The sequence below is a fragment of the Nelumbo lutea genome, chromosome 5 (assembly GCF_056320005.1).
Source record: "Nelumbo lutea isolate HS-2025 chromosome 5, American lotus-T2T, whole genome shotgun sequence".
Classification (NCBI taxonomy): domain Eukaryota; kingdom Viridiplantae; phylum Streptophyta; class Magnoliopsida; order Proteales; family Nelumbonaceae; genus Nelumbo; species Nelumbo lutea.
Window position 1 is genome coordinate 44,825,895 of NC_142688.1, and position 25,582 is coordinate 44,851,476.

At 37.2% G+C, this 25,582-nt stretch overlaps 1 protein-coding gene, 1 long non-coding RNA gene and 1 pseudogene across 4 annotated transcripts in view; all 3 read left to right on the forward strand.

Annotated features, from left to right (window-relative positions):
• Positions 1-1,259: 1,259 nt before the first annotated feature.
• Positions 1,260-25,582, forward strand: part of LOC148852090 (transmembrane emp24 domain-containing protein p24delta3-like) — a 45,362-nt gene continuing 21,039 nt past the window's right edge. The window contains exons 1-4 of one of the 2 annotated variants that reach the window (XM_088945044.1): positions 1,260-1,672; positions 1,786-1,998; positions 2,117-2,193; positions 2,284-2,720. In XM_088945044.1, the coding sequence (XP_088801170.1) occupies positions 1,466-1,672; positions 1,786-1,998; positions 2,117-2,193; positions 2,284-2,428 (642 nt within the window). In that variant the 5' untranslated portion in view covers positions 1,260-1,465 and the 3' untranslated portion in view covers positions 2,429-2,720. Of the gene's footprint in view, positions 1,673-1,785; positions 1,999-2,116; positions 2,194-2,283; positions 2,721-25,582 lie in introns of those variants that run through there. The other variant, XM_088945043.1, reaches the window with a different exon arrangement.
• LOC148852091 (uncharacterized) lies at positions 6,001-6,808 on the forward strand. The gene is made up of 2 exons (XR_016099311.1): positions 6,001-6,352; positions 6,456-6,808. It is a non-coding gene; the product is annotated as an uncharacterized LOC148852091 (long non-coding RNA).
• On the forward strand, positions 21,992-24,237 carry LOC148852092 (cytochrome P450 71A1 pseudogene; annotated as a pseudogene). Its single transcript, XR_016099079.1, has 2 exons — positions 21,992-21,997; positions 23,399-24,237. The product of XR_016099079.1 is annotated as a cytochrome P450 71A1 pseudogene (transcript).

Below are 25,582 nucleotides of genomic sequence, written 5' to 3' on the forward strand. Positions count from 1 at the left end.
CTGACAATGGACATAGTCACCCCTTACTGTCAGTTCACCATTAATATATATCCCCTAGCATGTGATGCCATGTGACATTTTTATTTTTTAAAATGTCTAAACTATCCTTTTATGGTCCAAAATACCCTTTCGCCTTTGGTGGCATCTTCTTTTCAAAGAGGAAAGGCTTCAACCATTGCCAAAACCTTTGCTCCATTCAACGGGGATGACAGCTTTAGATTGGAGTTTTCTGACAATGGAGAGGAGAAGCCCGTAGAAGAGCTCGGAGACACTATAAATCTGAGAATCCATGGTGATTGAAGAGAGAAACCGGTGGCAGAAGTGGAGAAATCTGGCAACTATTGAAGTCTTCCTCCACAGATCTCGCACAAATCTATTCGTCGCCATTAGGGTTTTAGGAGACAACATGATAACCTCTGCGTTTGGATCGGCAATCCAAGTTTTAACAATCTTGTCCGTTATCAGAAATCTCAGGTGTACTTTAAGTATTTTCATAAATAGTAGGGTAGGTTTGTGTCCATTTGCTAAACCATAAGAGTAGTTTAAGTATTTAACCCAAATATTTATTGGAATAATGGAGAGAGGATGACTACTGCATTTTAGTGAGTAGATTATGAAAGTTATAAAATTTTAAATGGTTGTCAACTAAATGTTGTCCTTCCATTATAGCTTTTGTGAATAGTGTAATGTCATGCCAAATCAGGATTTATCCCATTGTACCGATTCGTATTCATGGGTACTGATAAAAGTTGGTCTTGATTTATGTGTACGCCAACCATTGACCAATGGTTAAGCATTTATCCTACTCATATGGCGCGTAATGTCACCTAATGACCCCTAATTGTCAATAAACAATTTATCAAATACTTTTTCTCACTTTGAATATAAATCAATTACACATGTTTATTAATAAACCAAAGCTATAGCAAACACACAGAATCTTGGCAGGATACTTAAATTAAAATGACTCCTGGTTTACATGCCTTAACTTGATAGGAATACTTTGCCTGGCCCAGAGATCTCTTGACAAGAAAATACTTTTCCAACACGTTATCTGCACATCCTACCATGAGATTAAGACCTATGTTGATCATGGTGAGATGTATGGACACATATCAGGCTGAAACACGTTAGAAAAGTATTTTGTTGTGAGGATATCCCCTCCCAAGTTGCCTTTAGAAGGGTGGTATTCCAGTAGTTCCGGACTGGTAAAAAATAGACAGTCTCGTCCTCTAAATTCATGTTGCAAAATAATGAACAATTAACCCAGACGAAAGATCAAGAGATAGAAGATCGATCTGGGTTCTTGCTTTCAATCCCTGTCCCCGCTTTTGCATTTTCGACACTTTCGCTTGTTCCATCTCTGTTGACCAACCTGCAGAGTGGGGCAAGTGAGAGCGATTGATCGAGGGATACTAGGTGGTCTTGGTTGGTTGGTTTAAGTTTCTACAGAAAATTAACGACGATGGCATTGCCCATCCCGGTTTTGATTCTTACCGTAAGTTGGATGGGTCTTCTTCTTCTGCCTTCGGGGGAAGCGGTTATGTTGAATCTTCCTCCTTCAACAAGAAAGTGTGTTTCAGACGAAATCCAAAATAATGTCCTTGTATTAGGCATTTACAACGTCACATCCCAAGGCCATATCCACGGTATTCCCGCCATCAACGCCGATGTAAGAATATTTGTACTCCAAATTAAATTCTCTGCAATACATTTTATTTAATATTTTCCGGTGACTTCTATTGGGTTTGGGTATTGGTTGACGATTGGTCCGGCCTTTCTCAGGTGATAGCTCCAATTGGGAACACCCTTTATAGTGTGAAAAATGTCACAGATGGCCATTTTACATTCACAACTACGCAGGCTGGGAACTACTTGGTTTGTTTTCATCTGGCCGACTATCATCGAGATGTAGGAGCAAGAATCAACCTTGACTGGAGAATTGGAATCGCTGCAAGGGACTGGGATTCTGTTGCTAGAAAAGAAGAAAAAGCCAAGGTTTCTCCACGTTCATATGTGTTTTTCTGTATTAACTTTTGAACCTTGTTCTTAATCTCTTATTGGATAGGATATATATAGACTAATGCGTACATATACATCATCTTGTGTCATATAGGGTGTTGAGTTTACGCTGAGGAAACATGAGGCAATAGTGGAGTCCATTTATGAAACTATGTTCCATCTCAGAAGCAGGTAGTAGATATTCATCCAGATTTAATTATTTGCCATTGTTCACGCAAGCAGAGAATAGCATTTGATTTATTATTGCTTGTTCATTAATAGGGAACTTGAAATGAGGATAGTAAGTGAGACAACCAATGCTAGAGTAGCATGGTTCAGTGTCATGTCCATGGCAATCTGCATTGTAGTCTCAACTTTGCAGATATGGTGTGTGAAGCGCTACTTCCGAAGGATGAAGGTTATCTAGACTTGATGAGTTGGCTATTTCCCTCATGCAGAAACTACAACCATGTTAAGGAATGAGAAATTAAAATCAAACTAGAGCTCTTTTCACCAACACTTTCTTTTTCATATTTTCTAACCTGTGGAAAAGAAGAAAGATTGGTGTCCAAAAGTATCTGTACAAAAAAAGTAGTGTCTATGGTTAGAGTCATATCTGTTACATGTACATTTCTTTTCTTTTCTTTTTTTTTTGTAATCAGTTCTAAAAGCTTAACACCCACAAAAAAAAAAAAGAAAAATGTATACATTTTATTTCATTTTCTGATTCGTTTCTTGCATTTGCTTTTGGGTAAATCATCAACCATGTTTAGGATCCTATCATAAAAGAAAAAAAAAATATTTGAGTTTTAAGAAGCCATATTCACAATTTACTTGTCAAATTTTAGGGTAATTTATTAAAGGACCCTCTATATATAGTTTAGGATCAATTTACTTAATCGACCTTTTATTAAATAATAGTGAAAAATGATAGTTTTGACCCTAATATCCAATTTTGCCCCTTTAGGGTTTGGGTACTTGGGACCAAGGTTCAAAGTATCGATAAGGCATATTGGCCTGTATCGATGCTTTTTTGTGTTTTTTTTTTTTTTTCTATTATGGTTCAGAGGGGTCAGTTTAAAGCCCGGTTACTCTCTGAAACATAGTCTGACCCGAAACACCCCTTGTAGGGGTGTATCGGGAATGCCACAATAAAATATATATCGGCTGAGACAAGTCAATACGTAACAATATTTTGAACCTTGCTTGGGACGATTGTTTTATGGAGTATTGAACTATTTGATCAACCATTCCCAAAAATGTTCTTGCGGTTGAAGGACACAAATGAATGAAAAACTACCCTTATTCACTTTGAACAACCATTAAACCATTTGTTGTAACAACTGCGATATGGTGACAAATCATGACCTTTCTGCTAGTTAAACCCAAGTAATCTTAATTTAGATTCTTGTAAAAATTTCACATCCTTTTGAAGAGCATTGAATTTATTCTCTATAAGATGCATTCAAATTTTCTTTTCCTTTGTTTCTTTATAGTCTTTCTTTTTTTCTTTTTTTTTTTTTTTCTTGTTTGAACATAAACAAATGCAGGGAGAGACCTAACTGAATGTTATTTTTAGGATTGCATACTGCATCCAATACCGTAAGTAAAGATGATGCAAGTTTATTATCTAAACCGAATCCAATTTAGGCCAGGTTTGGTTCACTATTCTAGGCCACATTTTTTTAATTGTTGCTCATTCTAGGAAAGAAAGAATAACATTAGAGTGTTTGAGCTACATTCTTTTTAGAATGAAAAATCAGCCCCATAGCACAAAAATTGAGTAGCTTACAGCATAAAAAATAATCATGCCCCATCTTGCTCATTTTGATTCTTCAAGGAAACTCTACCTACAAAACTGCTGCCATAAATATTTACTTCTGTGAAAGCACTTTTACGAAAGTACTTTTACAAAAGTATTTCTCCAAAAGTACTTTTATGAAAGAACTTTTATAAAAGTACTTTTACATGAAAGAACTTTTACGAAATCATATTTATAAAAGTAAATTTATGAAAAGTACTTTTATGAAAGCACTTTTACATTAAATTACTTTTATGAAAGCATTTTTATAAAAACACTTTTATTAAAGCACTTTTATAAAAGTACTTATGTAAAAGTACTTTTATGAAAGCACTTTTACATTAAATTACTTTTATGAAAGCATTTTTATAAAAACACTTATATTAAAGCACTTTTATAAAAGTACTTTTATGAAAGTACTTTTATAAAAGCACTTTTATGAAAGTACTTTTATAACACTTTTATGAAAGTTCTTTTATAAACACTTTTACGAAAGTACATTTATAAAAATACTTTTCCAAAAGTATTTTTTATGAAAGTACTTTTATAAAAGTATTTTTATAAAAGCACTTTTACAAAACATCTATACCAATAGTTTTGAAGACCTAGGCTGGTGGTTTATGAATACTGGCATAGTTTTTTTTTTTTTTTTTTGAAGAATGAAAACGAGCAACATAGGACACTTGTTGGTCTAAAAAGAATTCATTTTTAGAAAAAAACATTTGATTCATAGCAATATTTTCTCATTCTGCCCATTTTTATCCATTCTTGTCCATTTTTTAATTTCATCTCGGTTAAGAATGAAAAGAATGAGAATTGAACAAAACATGGCCTTAATTTGTCAGTTTGAAACTCCTCTCCACCTATTTTAGTAACATTTTTGTAGTCCTGGCCCTTCTAGCATGCACTACTAAAAAATTGAAAATGTTTTTATTTGATGGAGCTAACTTCTTTTCCTTGCTAACATTACATATACATTATAGTGTGATTAAGGGGTGGGGACAGAGTAGGAAACACGGGTTCCACTGATATTTGAGGTATTGATCAACCAAGGCCAAAAAACTTCTTGGCAGTTGAAAGAAAATGAGAAACAAAAAATCAGTTGTAGCCATAAATATAGCTGCTCTCATTTTGCATGAGCATGGATATGTAGAAATAAGGGTAAAAGGTTGATCTGCAACTGCATCCTTCAATACATTAGGCTGCATTTGGAATCGATGCAAATATGTAGAGTGTAAAACAGTCCATATAAATTACAAAGTTGAGTTAATTTTGCATTGACAAATTTATCTTCTTACCTAACAGACTTTTAGTTGTAATAAATGCAAAAACGAATTCCAATAAAGCATATGTTTTTTTTTTTTTTATAAAAAGCCCACTTGAATGCAAATTGACATTAAAACTTGACAAAGTGTAAGGCTACATAGAAGATAACGGAATAGACAAAGAAACTATTCCACGGTTTTCAATTTTTGAAAAATTAACAAAGGTAAAAGAGTCCTTTTGATGATTCAGTTCGAAATAACTTTAATAGGGGAGGTCTTAGTCTTTTAAAAAAGGAGATGAGAGGTTTTAGTATTTAGGTGAAATTTGAAGAGAAGTTTAAGTCTTTCACCCTTATAATTAAGCAGTTTCATGTTAATTTACGTTGTTAGTTATGGGTCCACAGTTGTATCACACTAGATGTTGATGTTGTTACAGTCTTATTTTTCTCAAATTTTTGTGTTTAAAGGGTAAAAGAATTAAACATGAGACTTCAAACATTGACTTAAACATAGCTTGAGGTTTTAAATTGGACATAAGCAGATTACGACTTTTCTAACCTTCATTTTCTTTCAAATATTTTCAAGAAAAAGAACCAAATAAAACATAATTTCTAAAAATTCAACTTATCTTTTAAGCGTCTGTCTGGCATCGATGACGTTGTTCCAGAAAATGGTGACACATCAGTGCCACATCGGAAAAAAAAGTATTTCAAGAAATGTTTGATTGCTTGGAACCATTTTTTATAAAAATGGTGCTTCAAAACACACCTTGGAAATCGAGAAGGCGTGGTTTGGAGCAACACCGAATTTGACATTTTCTCAGATTGCAGCTTGTTGCTGCCAGAGAAAACATAATGTAGCAGTGACGTGGATTTCCTGTAATGGGTACCAGTGCTGAAAACATACATGAAGCATTAGTACCAAAAAGAAAATGTTGTTGCTCCAGAAAACATGTTACCTGGCAGCAACATTTCCAAACAAAAAAAAAAAAAAACATCATTTTCTCAGAGAATGTTTGTTCAAACCTACACATCAGCAGATCTGCAGCATCGATTTCAAACATATACTAAGTCTTTTACCGGAAAGAAAAACAAGGAGAAAGAAGGTGCAGCCAACCTGACATAATGAATTTCATCATCGATCATTAGCCACAAGTACCCAATAAACTGTTATTATCTCTCCATGCATGGATGCCTCCATCCCCTTTTGGATTTGCAAAGCTTTTATTGGCGCTGATTACCTATTTGCTTGAAGATTTTCAGGGCACTCATCTCTAAATAGAAAGGTATGTTCAATGTTTATATTTTTTTTTCTAAATTTTCTATTTACTGTTTTGTTCTTTTATCAATAGATCTTAGTTTTATTGATTTTATTTTCTGGAGTTTCAGGAAAATGTATTCTAAGATACATTGGCTTGATGGGAACATTTGGCCAAGAAGATTTGCGGGGATCTATTGAAGGCACTAATTTTCCTGGTTATGCTTGTTTGCCTCTTACCATCACTACAAACCTGGCATATGTTGTCATCATATTCTACTACCATGTTTCCTTTGTATGGTTAAGTTGGTTAGAAAACATGCAAATATTGGGAAATCAATATTTAGTCATAAATCCCATATAAAGGATTTATGTGAGAAAGCAAATATTGGGAGATGTTACTATGTGCTGCGGGGCGTTGTGGGGCGGAGATGTGAATTCATCTTATTTATTTAATGGCTGTAGGATTCACAGTTGATTTCTTGGACTTATTGGTGGCATAAATTTTAGAATAAACGTTCCTGGTTCTAATTACGAGAAACACGTACATCCAACACAAAGCAATGGGCGCCTATGCATGTATTGCCACCATCACTAGTGCCGGTTGCCTCGGCATCATCTAATAATTCGGAACAATCAAAAAGCAAATTAATTTCATTAATATACAAAATGAATACTTTGAATACTACATTAAAGCAAACACAGAATGTGTTTACCAACAGACAAACCGAAAGAGATGGACTAACCTGTCTATGGCTTACAAGGATTGTGTTACAATTCTTAATGGAAAGAGACGACGCCGAAGAAGGAATAGAAAAGGAAGCAGAAGCAAAAGCAGAAGAATAAGAAGCCTCTTACTGCCTTTAATAATAGAAATATCAGTTCCATATACAAGCCTAAAAGCCCTAATTTTTCTTTAATTTCAGTTGTAAAGGAATGTTGGCAGATAGAGAGGAAAGAATCAAAGACAGAACTCGAAGCCGAGTTCACCTGCGAAGCCACAAACTGTGATGAAGGAGAAGGCTTCATCAAAGGAAAAGAGAGAAGGTAGGGGGGGGGGGGGGTTTGCTTGAGACGTCTCACAGACTCACAGACTTCTGGATATTAGTGGATCTTTATAACTACATACTTTCTTCCTCTCGTTCTCTCTCTTCCTCCTCCACCCTTCCCTCCCCTACTGATTGCTTCAGTCGCTTTTCGTCCTCCATCTCCATTTTCCTTTCTTTGAGAGAGTGCAGATTAGTTGAACTTGAACTAGTGTGTCAAAATAATTTTAAGAAATATCAGTCAAATTTCACACCACCAGTGGTTTAGTCGACGCTGGTGGTGTGAAATTTGAGAGAGACAGGCGGGGAGGGAAAATAAAAAATTGTGAAGATTAAGAAAAGGTGCGAGGGAGAAAATCCTACTTAATGCGCACATTACATTGGCAAATGGCAATCGCTTGGTATTTAGCGATAGTTTTAATTGACTGCCGCTAAAGACCAATGTTTCTACTGACAGCCACCTTTTAGTCTTTTCAAAAGCAGCTGCTACAAACCATATTTCCTGTAGTGAAGGAGACTTAACCACCAATGGGAACTCATCCACCTGAAAAGGCTTACACTGACAGGCGGTATGGGAAGAGGCTAGTATGGTCAAGCTTTGGTACCCTAAGGCCATTCACTATTGCTAATGTCATGCATCTTATTCCTTAATAAGTTGGTATTTAAGTCACTAGTCAATTTAAATTCTATTTAAACAATAGTATGCTAATTTATGTTGTTTGTTATGGTTTGATGGTCATATCACACTAGGCGCCCTTGTTGTTATGGTCCTTACTTTTCTCAATTTCTATTGTTATTTAAACTATGGATTCTAAGAATAATAAGTTGGTCGATTATTGTTCTTTCAACTTGTTTCCAAACAAGGAGGTTTGGTTATCCCTTTTAAGTATTATATTTTGAAGACAATTAAAAACTTTATTAACAAAAAAAAGAGATAAAAAGAGAATACAGATAGGCAAGGAGAGAGGCTCTCCCACTTCAAGAAAAACACACGAGAATTTCTTTAGCGGCAACCAACTGCCGCTAATACTGGTGCGACGCAGTTGCAACTGCTGCTAAAACTAATTTAGCTGCCGCTACAAGTTTGGCGCGTGCTTTTTAGCAGCAGTCTAGAATTTTTTTAGCGGCAGTCAGTATTTTTTTTTCAATTAAACAACCTTTTTTTCTAATTTTCTTCGAATTACCTGTGTTCTCTACATTCATTTAAACCGAAATAAAATACAAAAAATAAAAAAAAAACACTGAATACAATAAAATTTAAGCAACCATTCTCCATTCAAAATGTTTGAATCACAAATACAATTTAGTTCATAACATCATTGTACAATTATAGGAAATGGCCCATTGCTTCTAAAAGATTCAAAATCTTTGATCCTCCTGCTAAACTAACCAAAGTTCACTTGTCCATGTCTAAAGCTTGTCCACACCTATCAAATCTTTGGTATAGAGCCAGATCCTCTCTGTTGAACTCCCGAAGTGTTAACCCAGGTCCATTCTCAATATCAAAGATCTTCTATCTGATCAAACTTTCCATTGTGCTCATTTGGGGCTTTTCCTGCCATGAAATTACATTCTATTAGAAAAAGATTATCATAACTACTAAACACCCAAACGAGTTGTTACTGCATACAATATGAATTTCAAACTTTCCAAGTTATGGAATCATTTCACTTTGGGTCTTCTTATATCATCTAAATTATGGTTTCAAAGTTCAAACAGTTTGAGAGTAAAGATGAAAACCCATTTCTGGGAGCTAGCATGTAGCCATGTTCAAACTGGGCTAGACTTGGACCGAGCTGATCATAATATAGCAATGGGCCAATGGCCTGAGTGGTCAACTGGGCCTATATTAATGCAATGGTTGACCCAAAAACCTCAACAATCAATATCTGAAGCCCTAAACTCTGAAGTTTGTAATGAAGTGTTTAATGTAGGGTGACCGAGCTGCAGCAAGAAAGGAATATATTGAAAAGCTTGGATTCTTCAATCCAATAAAAATAAACACAAACAGCATAGATGAAGAGAAAGGAATAAGATCAAACCAATAAAAAGCTTGGATTCTTCAATCCGACAGAGAAATATGGGAGTAAAAAAAAAGCTTGAATCTAGTCACAGACCTCAGGAAACAAATACCCATTTCTGAGCTTCTCCAAATATATTGAAAAGTGGCATTCCCTTAAATAGTCCATCCGAGTGCTCTGTTGTGAAGAGAACAAACCAGTAAATCATCTATTTCTGCACTGCATATTTTCAGATCCTTAAGGCTGGCTGCTTTAAAGAAAATTAGAGAACGAGAATGCTGAAGCCTCCTGATAGATATCATACTTGAACTGAAGCCTCCTAATAGATCAATGGAGTCTGCATCTGTTGGTAGGCCTCTTGCATATTTCCATATAATTGTCCCAAGCTTGAGTTCTTACTCATACTTTTGCGAGCTGTGGCTACAAGCCGGTTATGAAGAAGCTGCAGGGTAAGCAGTACTTGTTAGAATTGAAAAATGTAGTTGTTGGTAGTGAAAAAATAAAAGCATTGAGTCTAACAAAGATAGAACTTTAACCAGGTCCACTTAGAACAACGATTTATTAAAATACATCTCAAACCACACATGCTCCTAATTTTCCTTGACAAGATGGGGGATAGAAGGTAAGTGTGCTTGAAATGAACCAGGAACCTCATAGCTCAACATACAATACCTTAGTTCAGCTGATGGCTCAGCTACCAGGAGTAGGTATGCTCTTGCACCATGATGGTTGAGTCTCATAGAACAGTTTAGAGTGACTAATGATAAATTAAAAAGAAAAACAGTGCTTTGGGATGCCTTACTTGGTGCTCAAGAGTAGCCAATCTCTTTGTATGCATTGGAGATTGTGGGATGACACCATTTGATGGTGGTACATCAAGAAGACCACACAATATGACCTGAAATTTGAACAGAAGAATTTAGAGGATTACAAGGGTTAATATGTACTATGGATCAAAGTAAAAATATATATATATATATTTTTTATGAATGAAGAAATTTATTAAATCAGAAGAAACACCACTGAAGAAGCACGAGTTGTTACCTCTTCAGAAAGGAAATACCTCAAAATAAAACAGAATTAACCATAAATAAAATTACAAAGCAGCCCAAAATAGCTGCTCCCTTGTAGCCCCCTGCTTAGCTAACCCATCCACTAAGGTGTTTGCTGATCTTCCCACCCATAGAGGTAACAGTCATATTTCTTGTAAGCCAGTTTACTCTCCTTAATAAATCTCTGTGTTGCCACATGGCTGAAGCTGGGTCTTTCAACCATCCCACCACAATTTGAGAGTCTCCTTCAACTACCAAGTGCTGAACCCCTAATTGTTCTGCAATCTGAATACCTTGTACCGCCGCTAAAATCTCAGCTCTATTAGAGTCTCTTATTCCCATGGGGCCTGAGAACAAGGCTAATATGTTGCTCTCCATGTCTCTCAGCACCCCTCCTATCCCTGATGAGCCTGGGTTTCCTTGGCTGCTGCCATCGAAGTTCAACTTTACCCATCTTTTAGGCGGAGGGGTCCACACTACAGATTCCCTGTCCCTTATATGGCTGTTAGCCACCACTACCCAGTTTCTCCAAATATCATCTAAGGAAAAGGTATGAAAGAAGTCCAAAGTTCTCAACCAGTGAATGACCCTAGTCAATATACAATCCTCAACGGCCTGAATGCTTCTTTCTTGATCTTTGAAAATCCTTGCATTCCTTTCTTCCCAAATTGTCCACAATGCAACTGCTCTAATACATCTCCACATCAATTTTCCCTTTTTTGTAGGCCACACAGAAAAGGAGGGATTGAAATAAAGAGAAAATCCAACTCCAAATAGCTCTAGAAAAGGAACAAGATACAAGTAGGTGGGAGCAACCTTCACCACTAGCCTTGCAAAGTACACACCAGTTAGGGGATAAACACATGAAAGGCCTTTTCCTCTGCAAGAAATCCAAGGATTTAATCTTTCTATAAAACACCTCCCAACAGAAAATAACAACTTTAGGTGGAACAGGTCTAGACCAAATCTCCTTAGTTGGAAAACCCCACTGACTCAAGGAAGAGTAAAGAGTCTTGAAAAATGAAGCACAAGAAAAGTAACCTTTTGGATGAGGGGACCATAATCTCACATCCACACTAAGAGGGTCCAAAAGGACATTGCCAAGCAGAGACAACAGGTCTGAAACACTGTTAAGTTCATCATCCTTCAACCCTCTCCGAAAGCCAAGGTCCCAACTTAAGGATGAGGGTGAAAAAGGAGAAGGGAGCAAAAGAGAGATAGCTTTTTCCTTGTAAAGGGAAATAGAATAAAGGGACGGAAATTGGTCCTTTAAAGCAACAGAACCCACCCAAGTGTCTTCCCAGAATAAAACAGAGTTACCAGAGTTGGCATCATACCTGACAACGTTGAGGGAGGATACTCTAGGTTGCTTTCCAAGGAGATGACAACGTTGTTTGCCATGATACACCCACATCCCATCCATTTTCCAGTCTGCCATGTATACTCACTATCACTTCATGTCACAACCTCTCCCTTTCTCTAGGCCATCTCCACAACCATTTTCCTAAGAGGGATTTATTCTTGAGAGTTAACCTTCCTAACCCCAGTCCACCTTCCTCTTTGCTCCTACATACTATTTCCCAATTAATGAAATGATCTTTCTTTCCCTCCCCTGGCTTCCAAAGAAAATTTCTCATTAATCTCTCCAACTTCTTAGCCTCCCTATTAGGAATCCTAAAACAGATAAGAAATAGATCGGTAGGTTCGCTAGGGTGGCTCTCAATAAAGTCACTCTACCCCCCATAGAGATATAGTTCCTTTTCCAAGCAGCTAATCTTTTCTCAAAATTTAGCCCCTAGAGGAAGACCTAGGTACTGTAAGGGCCATGAAGAGACAGGACAACCTAGACAATCTGCCACAGACTGAATACTCTCCTCATCCATATTGACTCCTACCACACAACTCTTATCCATGTTTACCTTCAAATTGGAAGCCTTCTCAAACTGCTATAACAATGCTCTAAGGTTCCTCACTTTTTGCCTGTCACCCCCTTCACAAAAAATTATGATATCATCAGCAAATTGTAGATGGGTTACCCGGACATTGTTTCTTCCTGTCCTCCAACCACTCACCTCCTCTTCCCTATTTGCCTTAGAGATTAATCTACTGAAAGCAACTGCCACTAAGGTGAAAAGAAACGGGGAGAGTGGGTCACCTTGTCTAAGGCCTCTACAGGCTGGGAAAAAATCTCTAACCATCCCATTGACCAAGACTGAGTAATGGCAGGAACTAATACATCCCTTTACCCAGTTGCACCATCTTTCTCCAAAGCCATAACACCCAAGGATCTCTAGTAAAAAACTCCAATCCACAAGATCATAAGCCTTCTCTAATTCTAGCTTACACGCAAAACCTTGGCTCCCCAACTTTCTCATGTCCTCCACACACTCATTTGCTATTAGGATCTGATCTGCTATTTGCCTTCCTTGCACGAATGCACCTTGTGCTTGACTAATGATGAATGGTAGTACTATTCGGATTCTCATGGACAACACTTTGGCCAAGATTTTATTGATGCTTGTCACCAAACTAATCGGCCTATAATCCTTAGGGTGCTTTGCATCTATTTTCTTTGGGATAAGGGCTAAGAAGGTTGCACTAACTCCAAGGCTTACCTTTTTTTTATCTACAAATTCCTGAAATACCCCAACAAGATCTTCTTTAACCACATCCCAACAATCCTGACAGAAAGCCATTATGAAGCCATCTGGACCAGGTGCTTTGGATCTATCCATTGAAAACACTGCATGTCTGATCTCTTCTTCACTGAAATCCCTTTCTAACCAATTTGCTTGTTCTTCTGTTATCCTAGTCCAATCCAAATCTTCCAATGTTAGCCTATTATTCAAAGGTTTCCTATAGATTGATTTGAAGTGATCCACAAACAACCTTGCTATCTCATCTTGATTTGTTACTTCCTCCCCATTCACATCTAACTTGGCCATGAAATTTTTTCTTCTCCTCCCATTGGCCAGCGCATGGAAAAATTTTGTGTTCCCATCCCCTTCCTTAATAAATTTATGTCTTGACTTTTGCCTTCATGAAATTTCCTCTCTTAAAAGGACCTCTTCCAAATCCTTCTTTAGGTTTCTTCTTAACACCCTTTCTTGCTCACTCATCATCCTTTGGGCTTCTTTGGAATCTAATTCCTCAATCCTAGACAATAAACTAATTTTTTTCCCCTCTACTCTTCCCAAATGTTCCCTGTTCCACTCCTTAATTTTGGATCTCAACCTCTTCAGCTTTTTGTGGAATCTCACTCCCTTCCATTTCACCCCTCTTAACTCTTCTCTCCACCACTCCCCAATCAGATGCACAAAGTCCGGGTGATCAAAGTAAAAATAATTAAGTAAAAAATTTCAGTAATTGGATAAATAAAAGGATGAAAGAAGGTTTGCCTACCAGGAAACCCAAGAGAAGTAAATCATAATGGAAACACAGTGGTTTTCTCAAATTGAACTCTTTCTGCTGAGCAAGCTGAGATGCTACACTGTGGTCAAAATAGTAAAGAACTGCAATCATTGTTGCTGGAATAAAAGCTCCAACTATATAGAAAATGGGCACATCTAGCATCTCCTGTCAATTTTAAGAACAAATTATCAGTACTAGTTCTTCCTAATGGACTAAGATCTGTATGGTCTGCACAAATAGAGAACAAGAAAAAAACAGCAAGCAATAAAAACAAGAACAAATTGTTCCTTTATCAACATTAAAAAAAGCATCAGGAAATGCAAGGGTGATTTGGACATGCCTGGATTATTGTCCAATTCTCATAGGCGCCTGGTGAGGTTTGGGCTGAAGAGGTGCCGAGGGATCCCTCTTGGAACACTACCAGATGGTATGCAGGAAACAGCAGTCCACACTAGAACCATCAATGGCAAAGTCTATCTGAAGGGCCAACAGACCATAAAGGACATCGGTTAAAGTAATGAGAAATGATTCAAGGGGCTATGATCTAACAATGGATATGGTACTGAATAGAACAGAATGGTAGAACATAATTCATGTAGCCAACCCCGTATAGTTGGGACAAAGCTTAGATGATATCATCATCATTGTTCTGGTTTGTAAAAATGGATTTTGATGCCATCCTCCTGAGGACTTAGGAGGAGAATGCAGGCTATATTCATAAGCCAAATACTTTGCATTGGCACATCTAATTGGCTTGATAGGGTTGGCTCTGTTGTGGGGATTGCAGCCCCTAAGAACAGAGATGGTTGCAGTAATGTGCATGTAAATGGGCCTGCAATACTAAATTTAAAACCTATTTATATACTATAAATCCCATAACTGAAGTATCCAATTCAATAATTTTAGCTTCAAAAGGAGAACCTCAGTTTTCCTCTTTATTCTCTACCTCGCCTAGAGTTATTCTGTAACATGCAGCTACATGCATGTTTGTCCCTTTAACTCTCAATTCATGGTATTTCATCACAAAATTGACAACAAAACATCTGTTACAACAAAACAGTACAGCTTTTTTCCCTGAACTCTAACTGCTTAACCAAATGGTGGTTACAGGAAGAACAAAATTAACATGGATGGACATTAAATTATGTTGCAAAATTGGCATTGCTCAGTTGACAACTGAGGAGGTATTAATTGATAAGCATACATTATTTGATAATATTGCTATGAGTTTGATGTATGACCATAAATATTTACATGTAACTGCAGAAATTCACATAGTCTCACCTCTTATCATTTTGATGCCAAATTCAAGTAACAGTTGACTTCTTTCTTTTCTTCAGAATGTGACATCAAACTATCAGACTGTTAACAGCCCAATGTGCTAGGCATTACCATTGGTGAGTCGCACTAGTAAAGCATCACAATTCACAACTTGTAATTTATGGGCTTTTATATGGGCTTAAGTCCATGATCCTCAGTGGACCCAAATTTCCTGCAGCAACCATGTGAAAACTTCATGAATAGTTTCAGTTTCAAACTTTCAATTAAAAAAAACAAATAAATAAATAAATAGACAGATGCAGTAATCCCTGTTGAATCAATTTGGATGTTTTTAACTTTTAAGTAAAAGTTGCATTGCATTTATGCCCAGAAACACCTCCATTACTGTACAGGTGGACCTAAAATTACTCCTACTGAGGCCCAGAAATCAATTGGAGCTTTTCCTTCATTGGTTGCAGAAAGGAAGAACAAGGAGGGGGAGCTCATAGCATTAAATGTTTGATTCAAACATTCCAATCAAAATGTTAAACTGTGATGGGTCACAAGGGTTGCAAACTGTGATGGGCCCAGTCCTGCTGATGAGACCAACCCAGTGCTAGTGGTCAAAACAACAAGATCATGTGAAGAATCCTGTATTGAACAGTGACCCTGCTGGAAGCTGAATGTGACTTGGTTTTAGTTTGGTTTATGCTTTTTTGAGGCTAGCAAGGCTCCATCCACAGAGGTGCCCCCCCATTGATTAAGGGTCGGCCATGGAGCTTTCAATTGGGATGGTCCTCTCTGCTACATCCAAGATGTATAGACTTAACTACCAATAATAAGAAAAAATCAGAAAAGAAATGGACGAAAAATGGGTGACCATGATATTATTAAAAGAAAATGGAGGAGGTGGTGGTTGCAGTTGTTCATACATTATCACATTTGGGCTCTAGTGTGGTTTCATTTTATACAATCAATTTGGTGACTGACCTCTCCTTATTAGGAAGGAAATTAACCAATTGAAGTTATTAGTCTTATGGATCATAAATAGATCAGACACTCTACTCCAGATTTTTCTATTGAATTTGGATATATCAAATGAGATATGAGCAATTTCCACAAAAGATATATCAATGGAGGCTCATTGGTTAATCTACTCTTGCAGTCTCAGCCTACTAGGGTTTGAGAATTGAGAGTCCCCTTAACTGCCCAAACTGCTTGGAGGGTTATATAATAATAGGCCACAAAAGGGGTAGTGAGTAGTGACACAAATATGAGGTGAGCCTTTTGTGGGCCCCAACATGGATTTGACATCCCACCTACCTAAACATGGGGGCCCACAGCATCACTTATTTAAAAACCTCAACTGTAATGACTTGATAGAAAACGACACATCAAACTTTAGTCTTGTTCTTCTTCTGCTTCTTCCTCCTCCCCAGTTTTTCAAATCCCCTGATGCAAGGAGACATATAGACTTATTTGTCAGGGATCAGAGGCAGGCATCCTCTGGGAATTTTACTTTGTTTGGCTGTGATTTAAATCCACAATGGGCAAGAGAAACCATTAATATATGAAAACATCTGAAAGCATGAAATTTCACTTGACCATGTGTATCGTTTTACCTAATTGAAAAGTTGAACTTGAACCACTGGGTAAGTGATGTTATGTTTGGAAACAGAAATAATCCAGACTTATATATATACCTAACAGTTAAATAATAAAAAAGTGATTTTCATCAGTCATGACCAATCTTCTTTTCCAAAGAGAAGACAGGTAGTATTGACAAATTGAAAAGAAAGGAAAAGAAGAACAAATTAGAACACAGATTACCATCAATTTAATTGGACTGAATGACTGACTGAGAATTTGGAAATGGGAGCCCATTAACTTCTAAAGAGTCTCCTAACCAGCCCTATCAAAGAAAAGGGTTCCTTGACCAAGACTTTGATATATTGGACTAGGACAAATGAAATAGATACAATCTCAAAAATCCTTTAAGGCTCAGTTTGGTTGAAATGCAAATTTCATTTGCATTGGCTTAGATGCATGGGAGTGCAAATAGAGTGAGTGTAATTTAGTTTACTTTTGCTTCACATTTGACTTTGTCTTATTCTTTTGTGAGAAGTCAAATATGAATTAAAATGTTGTGCAATAGCTTGCTGCACGAAGAGCATTGCAATAAGCAGGCCAAACAGTTCCCCTGCCAATCGGGTAAACCTATTGATAATAGAACAAGCTCCTAAAATAGCCAGCAAGAACAGCAAGATTGCAGTCCATACACATACCCTGCCAAAAGATCATGTAAGTTCTACTACAAAGAAATCAAAAAGTAATATTTCAATACGTATATTAATGTGCAAAACAGAGGCAGAGGCAGAAAAATATCTTACCATCCAGTCCATGCTAGGAAGAGTTTTGGTCCCAAATCAGGTCTGTCTTTCGCAAAGTTAAACATGAACGTGTACATAAGAACAGTAGGTTCTGCTACTCCAAGAATCAGCAAAGGCTGACCTCCAATAATAGTGTATAATCCCACACAAAGCAGTAGATGCCAATGTCTGAACTGCTGTTAGAATACCATCTAGAAAACAGACATGCTTTCTAGAAAACAGAACAAAATGCTTCTATTAATAGCTTGCAATGCAAAGGAAATCTTATCAATACCATTCGAAACTCTAGCTGGACTTCATGAGATTACCAACCTAACTAGAAAACAGAATTAGAACCACAGTATAATTTATCAGTGTTACCTGTATTCCTGTCCAACTGTTCACCAAATGAAATAACTGGGATAGCAGAAGCAAAGAATATGTAAGTTGTTGGAGCCAAAATCCTGAAAAAAGTATATACGATAATGGATGTTATCGGGCTAACTCACAATCTTATATGGATATATCAAAATTAATCTATGAAAGAACCCTGAAATAAGAAACCAGAAACCGCTGGACCCTGAAACAATGGAAGGAGGAGAGAGAGCAATTTCTGAGGCAGCACTCTGGGTTGCGTTGGTCCCATCTGCAAGGATCACGGGTCCTCTAGAGGAGACAGTTATAGAATTAACTTGCTGAGACTTTTTAGGAGAAGTTCTCCAAGACACGGATAAGAAATTTCTGATTATCAGGCACTACTTAGAAATCCACATCCATGGGAACAAATTGTATAGGATGAATACCACTGGCCATATACTGTATGTGACACTGAGTGTTCTGAAGGGATTTATGCCATCACTTGCCAAACCAAGCCTCACATTGCAAGGTTCAGCTGCAAAGTCCGGATACTTAGCGTCAAATTCCTTCGAAGCAGGAGAGTCAGCAGGGTGTCTCATGAAGCCAACCTTGATACATCCATTTTCATGCCAAGTCATAAGAGATGCCGTTTTAGTTGACATGAAAAGATGTTGCAGCTTTGGCTTTAAAGGAAAATAGCACAGGACCTTTGCAGCAATCTTTCTCTCCCTTGTACCAACTGCCCCATCAGTGTTGTTCTCATGGTCGCCATTTGGCTTCCATCTTGAATCACCACACACGGAACAGATCTCATCATTAGCATGTTCTTGCCAAAACAACATGCAATCATTTGGACATGCATCAATCTTTTCATACTGACTTCTTAGTTTCATAGAAAGAACTTGGTACTTGATTATCTTCTGGGAGCACCTCCTTCAACAATTCAAGAAACTTGGTAAATGACTTGTTACCCCATCCATACAAACACTTCATATGAAATAACCTAACAATGAATGAAAGCTTTGAGAATCTTGTACACCTTGGATATAATTCTTGTTCAGCATGTTGTAAGAGATTAAAAAAATTATGAGCATCAGGATTAGGCCCTCCACTAGGTTGTACTGGAATATCCATCATTTCATCACATTGTTCCACTATAGGAATACCACATGCATCATGAATCATCCCATGTGCATCATCACACTCAATTGGGTTATCAAAAGAACGAGCCTCATTATATGTCGTATGCACAGAAATTGACCCATCAACAATACATTTCCACATTTTGTACAAGGACATCGAATTTTTCCTTCACGGTCTGCCTTCCTAAAAGCAAACCTACTGAACTGATCAACACCATCTAGATACTCTTCAGAAGTTCTTGAACGGTGAATCCAACTCTTGTCCATCTTACACCCTAATGAAAAAAAGACGAGATCAATTGTGATATGAATGAAAATAATGGATAAGGATTTCAAGAAGAATTTCAAAACTTACTTTCCTTTGGATTCCGATTCGGAATGATCCATTCCCATAGTCTGTTTGGTTCAAACAGGAATGGGAATGAGAATTAAAATCAACGGAGAACAAGAATTTTCCCAAGCATTGGCTATATCAATTTATCATTGAGATATTCCATATTCCAAGAAGATAGCAGAATAATGCCATTAATTTCGTAGTATTTTTAGATTTCACTCTAACTTTGAATTGATTCATTGGGGAGATTTATGGATTCAGTCAGCATCTGACTCCTGACCTCTCCATATCCCCCCCCCCTCTGGTTATCACCTTCGCCGCCACCGCAACCCCAGTGCTAAGGAACAATTGAAAGGTGGAAGGATCATGACTCCTGACCTCTCCATAGCAAGACCATAAGCCACAAAAAAAAAAAAAAAGAAGCATTCTTATAACCAGATATCCATGACTATTACAGCATAGAAAAAACATGCTCATTGCCGGTTTGCCACGTTGGTATTTATTTCAAGCAAACCTCCTACGAGGCTATATAAGATGGCAAGAAAGACAATAGCTGACCTCCTCTTTCAGCCAAACCAAACTGGCACCATTTCAAGCAAAGTCTAGATCATTACCAAAATGACATCTCTAAGAACTCCCCAAGGCTCAAGCCAGGGCAGCTCCAAGCCACCAGCCTTCATCATTCAAAAAGAGGGAAATAAACAGTGAAATTTCCCTGTTAGTCTACAGCCTAACAGGTCTTGAAGTTTCAAGTGTCTTTCATTTAACCATAAAGGAAAGCAAACAATGTAAAAACATTTATTTCCCCTTACAATTCAGCAAAACCCAAAAACACCTCAAGGAAAAGCAAGACGATTTTGAGTTAGACTGTCACATCTGACACTGCATTACATACTACTGCTCAACGCCTCACACTACAAAAGGAAAAGAAGTGCAGGAACTTGAATCAAACTAGCCAACAAGGTAGAAAAGAAGTGCAGAAACTTGAAACTAGCCAACAAGGTAGAGTAGTCCAATTTTCACACAAAAAAACACCATATATTCATTATTATATTTATACAGGGCTTAAAAAAAACAAAAGGAGAAAGAAAAACACACTTACACTCACCTATATGGTAATGACCCTTGTACACAAACAACACATAATATACCTCATATTTCTGCTTTTTTCTATGAGCAGGGTTTGAAATCAACGGAGAACATGAATTTTCCCAAGCATCAGCTATATCAATTTATCATTGCGATATTCCATTTCCCAATAAGATAGCAGAGTAAAGCCATTAATTTCGAAGTATTTTTAGATTTCGCTCTAACTTTGTATTGATTCACTTGGAAGATTTATGGATTCAGTCAGCATCTGAGTTTCAGCTCTAATTTACAAAATTAAATAGGAACAATAAATATTTACTATAAATAGAAAAACTGGGTATATCTAAATCCCAAACCCCGCTTAATTCTAAAGAAACTTAATACTAAAAATGATCATTTATATATGTATATAATCAGATCCTAGCAAATTGGATCAAGCAATACCCAAACTTGATCCAATTAATGAATGAATCATATTTTCATATTCAATTCAATCCAATTATGGCTAGATGGATCCAAATACAACTTAAATGAATCACATTCAAATCCAATCCATTTGCATCCCTATTCGGGGGTTGGCTGATCATCTCAAAGAAGTTAGCAAGACTCTTGCTTTTATTCCCTTGAATTTTTTATTGGGTGAGCAGTGGGTCTGTGCAGCTCTTTTGCTACATCCTCTCATGTTGAAGTTCCATTATTGTTATTTCTTCCTAATGTTTGATCAAAAGGAGACACCTCTAATTTTCTTTATGATAACTTAAGTGGTATATCACCAATGTATCCCCTTCTTCCTTTGGTGAAATATTGATCTTAACTGGTTTTTTTTGGGAGGGTGAACAATTTTAACTAAAACTTTGTACCTTTCCATGGACAAAATGTGGTGCACTCTAAAGTAATTATCTATCTTGAAATAATAGGGCTGTCATATTAACTAATCAATATTTGTAGAATATATGGAGGCGTGTGTGTTTCTCTTTTTGTTTAATTAATGTACAGCCATGCCCTTGTACTCTACCTTTCTGGGGTTGTGCTAGTCCAACAACTAGGTACTTAATAATTGATTTTAGGTTCAATGTGACCAAGCATCTGAGCTGTAAATTGGTTTGTTTACTTTGACCTCTTATTATGATCCAACCTGGCATGTCCCTCTATTTCCCTTGTCCAATATCCAGTTCCTCCAACAGTGAAAAGAGGTTCTTTTGCACCTGTACCATCCCCAGCGGTTCAATCTGGCCAAAGTATGGTGAAGCTTACATCTCCTACATCATTTGTTTTCTGTACAGTAAAAATTAATGGATGTTCCCTAATCTTGTTTTCTGTAAGCAAGGGCGTGTTCTTCCTCCCAAAATTTCTCCTCCAAGTTCTTTGCCAAGGAAGCCAAAGACACCATTATCTCCATCAATTCAAACATTACCCCCACCACCTCCTAATTTAGGTAAATAAATCTGCAAAAGTCGTACCACGCCTGACACTAAGGAAGTTCGTGCCCAAGGGCGTCGCGCTTGACTGACTTGGGATCTGACGTTTGGCGGCAGCACCCTAAACGGCCACCTGCCACCGCCACTGACACCGCCACCTCCAGTTAGATGACGGTTAGGCAGCGACGGTTCTGTCTTAGCAGAAAGGACGACGGCCGAATCGACAAGCACAAGGGTAATCATACTTGACCTGACAAGGGCCCCGGGACGAGTGCACGAGGTGACTATAAGAGCCCCTTGCCCCCGACAACGGAGGTATGCAAACTTTGCGCTATCTGGTATTACCTTGCTTTTGAAGGATTCTAGCTTGAGCTTCGGAGCCTCTACACCGGGTTCCCCCCGGAGCTTCCCCATCTCCTCCGTTTTAGGTTCCCTGCTACCCCGTTCGGAAGCAAGGTAGCGGACAGCTAAGACCGGCCGGATCGCGCTCCATCAATAGGGTTGAAAATTTTCATACTATATATATAGGATAGAGAATTTGTCAAATTCCACAGCCAAGATTTTGGATCATGTATGTTGTGAAAATGTGATAAAGATAACTTCTTATGGTGGCTATCTCCGTCAAGTAGACCCGGTCATAGAGGTTATTCTTAGCGTGATCTAGCCCAAATGCATATATAAATAAAAATATTATATTTGGTTTTTTTGTCTTTCTTTTATATTTTTTTCTTGTTTTTGTTTGTTCAGCTGTTGTTGTCCTTTTGTGTTTTGTTGTTCTTTCGGTGCCTTTTGCTGGCCCTTTGAATGAATTATCTTTTTACCTAAAAAAGTATATGTTTAATAGATAATATTTATTTTATATATTATATATGTAATACATGTACAAATGTGCTCTATTTTATTTTATATTAAATATTTTATAAATACTTTAAAATATATCACATACATTAGTTCATGAGTCATGTGACGTGAGTCAACTCATGTAACTGAGAATAGCTTGTTCTAATGCTGCGTTTGGTTGCAGTGCAATTTTATTTATACTAATATAAATGTATGATAGTGCAAATGAGAAAAATGTAAATTTTTGTTTAATTTTGTTTTGGGTTTTATTTTAGTCTGCTTTGTGTCTTAATTTGCTTCATTTATACAGAAATTAAGAAAAAAATCTAAAATTTGACTGAAAAATAGGTCAAAATTTACACTCAAATCATTTTTTGCACTGCCATAGTTTTGCATCAGTACAAATTTATTTGCATTGAAACCAAACACATCAAGGTTATGTTAATTTGTAGTGCATATTTATTTGCAATGATACAAATGCATGGGAGTGTTAATGAAAAACCATAAATTTTGGTTCATTTCTGCTTTGGATTTTATTTTATTTCACTTGAGGTAAACAGAAAAAAGTGAAACCTTTTATCAAATGAAACCAAAATTTGGACTCAACTTATTTGTATTCCCATTCTTTTGCATTAATGCGAATGGAATAACTAACTATTATAAGGTAAAAGCCCAATGAACAGTGTGCTATATAACTTTTATGAACTAGGAAATTGAAGTACTAATTCATTGCAGGATATTTTGATTGCTGGAGTGGACACAACTACAGCAACCTTGGTCTGGTCTCTTACTCTACTAGCCAAAAATCCAAAAGTGATGAAGAAAGCACAGAACGAAGTTAGAAGCTTGACAGGGAAAAAAGGGAAGATAACAGAGGATGATCTTCACCAACTTCATTACCTCAAGTGTATCATAAAGGAGACGCTAAGGTTGCAGCCTCCAGCTCCATCATTGGTTCCGCGAGAAACCATGAAACACTGCATAATTGATGGCTACCACATTTATCCCAAGACCCAGCTCTTGGTGAATGCATGGACTATTGGAAGGGATCCTGAATATTGGGAGAACCCAGAAGAATTCGTACCAGAAAGGTTCACCGATAGCTCCATCGATTTCAAAGGACAACACTTCGAATTTATACCATTTGGGTCTGGTCGAAGAGTTTGTCCAGGCATACAGCTTGGAATGGTGATTGTGGAGCTTACACTTGCAAATCTTCTCTATTCATTTAACTGGGAACTGCCTAAGGGGATCAAGGAAGAAGATATTGACATGGAGGGGTCACTTGGTATTACAATGCACAAGAAAAATGCTCTTCACCTTGTGGCTACTAACTATAATGATCATCACCAGTGATCATTCTTTATTTGTCGTTCTTGTTGCTGCTGCTCCTACTGTTTTTGTTTCTATGTTTAATATTCTACTGCTTCTAATATTAATGGGTAGCCTTGATGTGTTTAGTAGCTCCAGCAAGACTAAAGTCTTAATTTACAGGAAGTTGGACTCTGATTACAGGCACATATATGGAGAGCATCCCATCCTACACTCTCATTAATGACTCTCCTTTTCTTATTTATTTGATACAATGAAACCATTTTGAATACTTGATAAAGAAGTGTTAGGTTTTAATCTCTGTTAAGTGGGCTTACATATTCAGTGAAACAATTGCATTGATGGACTATCTTGTAAGTGGGCTAAATCAAGTGATTCATTTAGGCAAAGCCCGTAGGCTTCAACAAAAGGGTATGGGGCTTAATGAGTGGATACCACATTTTTGCCCATATAGGCTTAATGGGATCCTATTAGGTCAAAATATAAAGGCTCCTAGGTTATGGTTCCCAATATGTTAAATCATCTAGCTGCCCTCTTGCTCTACCCCATTAGAGTCAAGAGCTGAGAAAACCCAAGGAAGAATGAAGATTTAATTGAGGAAAACCACAGTCGACCTACCATTGATTCATCACTCATTCCGCAAAGGTTTCTACTACTACGATGGATACAGGTATGCACGTTTAAACCTCCTTGATAACTGCAGCATGATATTCTTTGGGGTGCAACATGGCTTCTTGTTCTTCGTACATGAATGATATTGGTATGATTCTGCAAGACTAAGGATTGATTTGCTCCCCTTTATATATTCTTACAAGTGGTATCAGAGCCTTATATCATGTTTGGTTATTAGGATTATCGTTTTTCTTTTTTTATCGATTTCTTTGTGGTTGCCTCTCGATCGATGGATACAGTCGTTCGGCTGTGTGTGCTTGTCGAACAGCCATGAAGCAAGGTTGTGTCGACCAAAAAAAAAAACACAAAGACGCATTGATGATTCAATGCGATTTCGATTTCAGTCGACCAAAAAAAAAAAAAAGGGAAGACGCATTGATGATTCAATGCGGTTTAGGGAGAGACACATTGATTATTCAGTTTCGCTTTCAGTTGACCCAAAAAAGAAAAAAAAACAAAAAAAAAATCATAAGACGCATCGGTGTTGCGTCTTTACTTGCGATGCCTCTCTGGAATCAGTGTTGTGTGTTTGGAACCCAAAAAAAAAAAAAACAACGACGCATCAGTGTTGCGATGCGCCTCTGGAACCCAAGAATGAATTCACATCAGTGATTCGATGCGTCTACAGAACCAACTCAAAAAAAAAAAATTGGAATCGTGATTTGCATGCACATAAGTAATTTACATGTCTTCTTTGGCATGGAAGTAACCTTGAACTTTTGACTTTGTCATGCATGCGATGAATTATGAATACTTTTTCCTTTTCAAATTAAATTGATTGAAGCAACATGTTACCAAAGTAGCCTCTGTAGTGTAAAATTAATTTGATTTGAAATATAAAGATTTTTTGTGTTCATTGTCCATGCAGACATTGATAGGCCCAAAGGAAGGTTGATGTTTGGCCGGGCAGTGAAC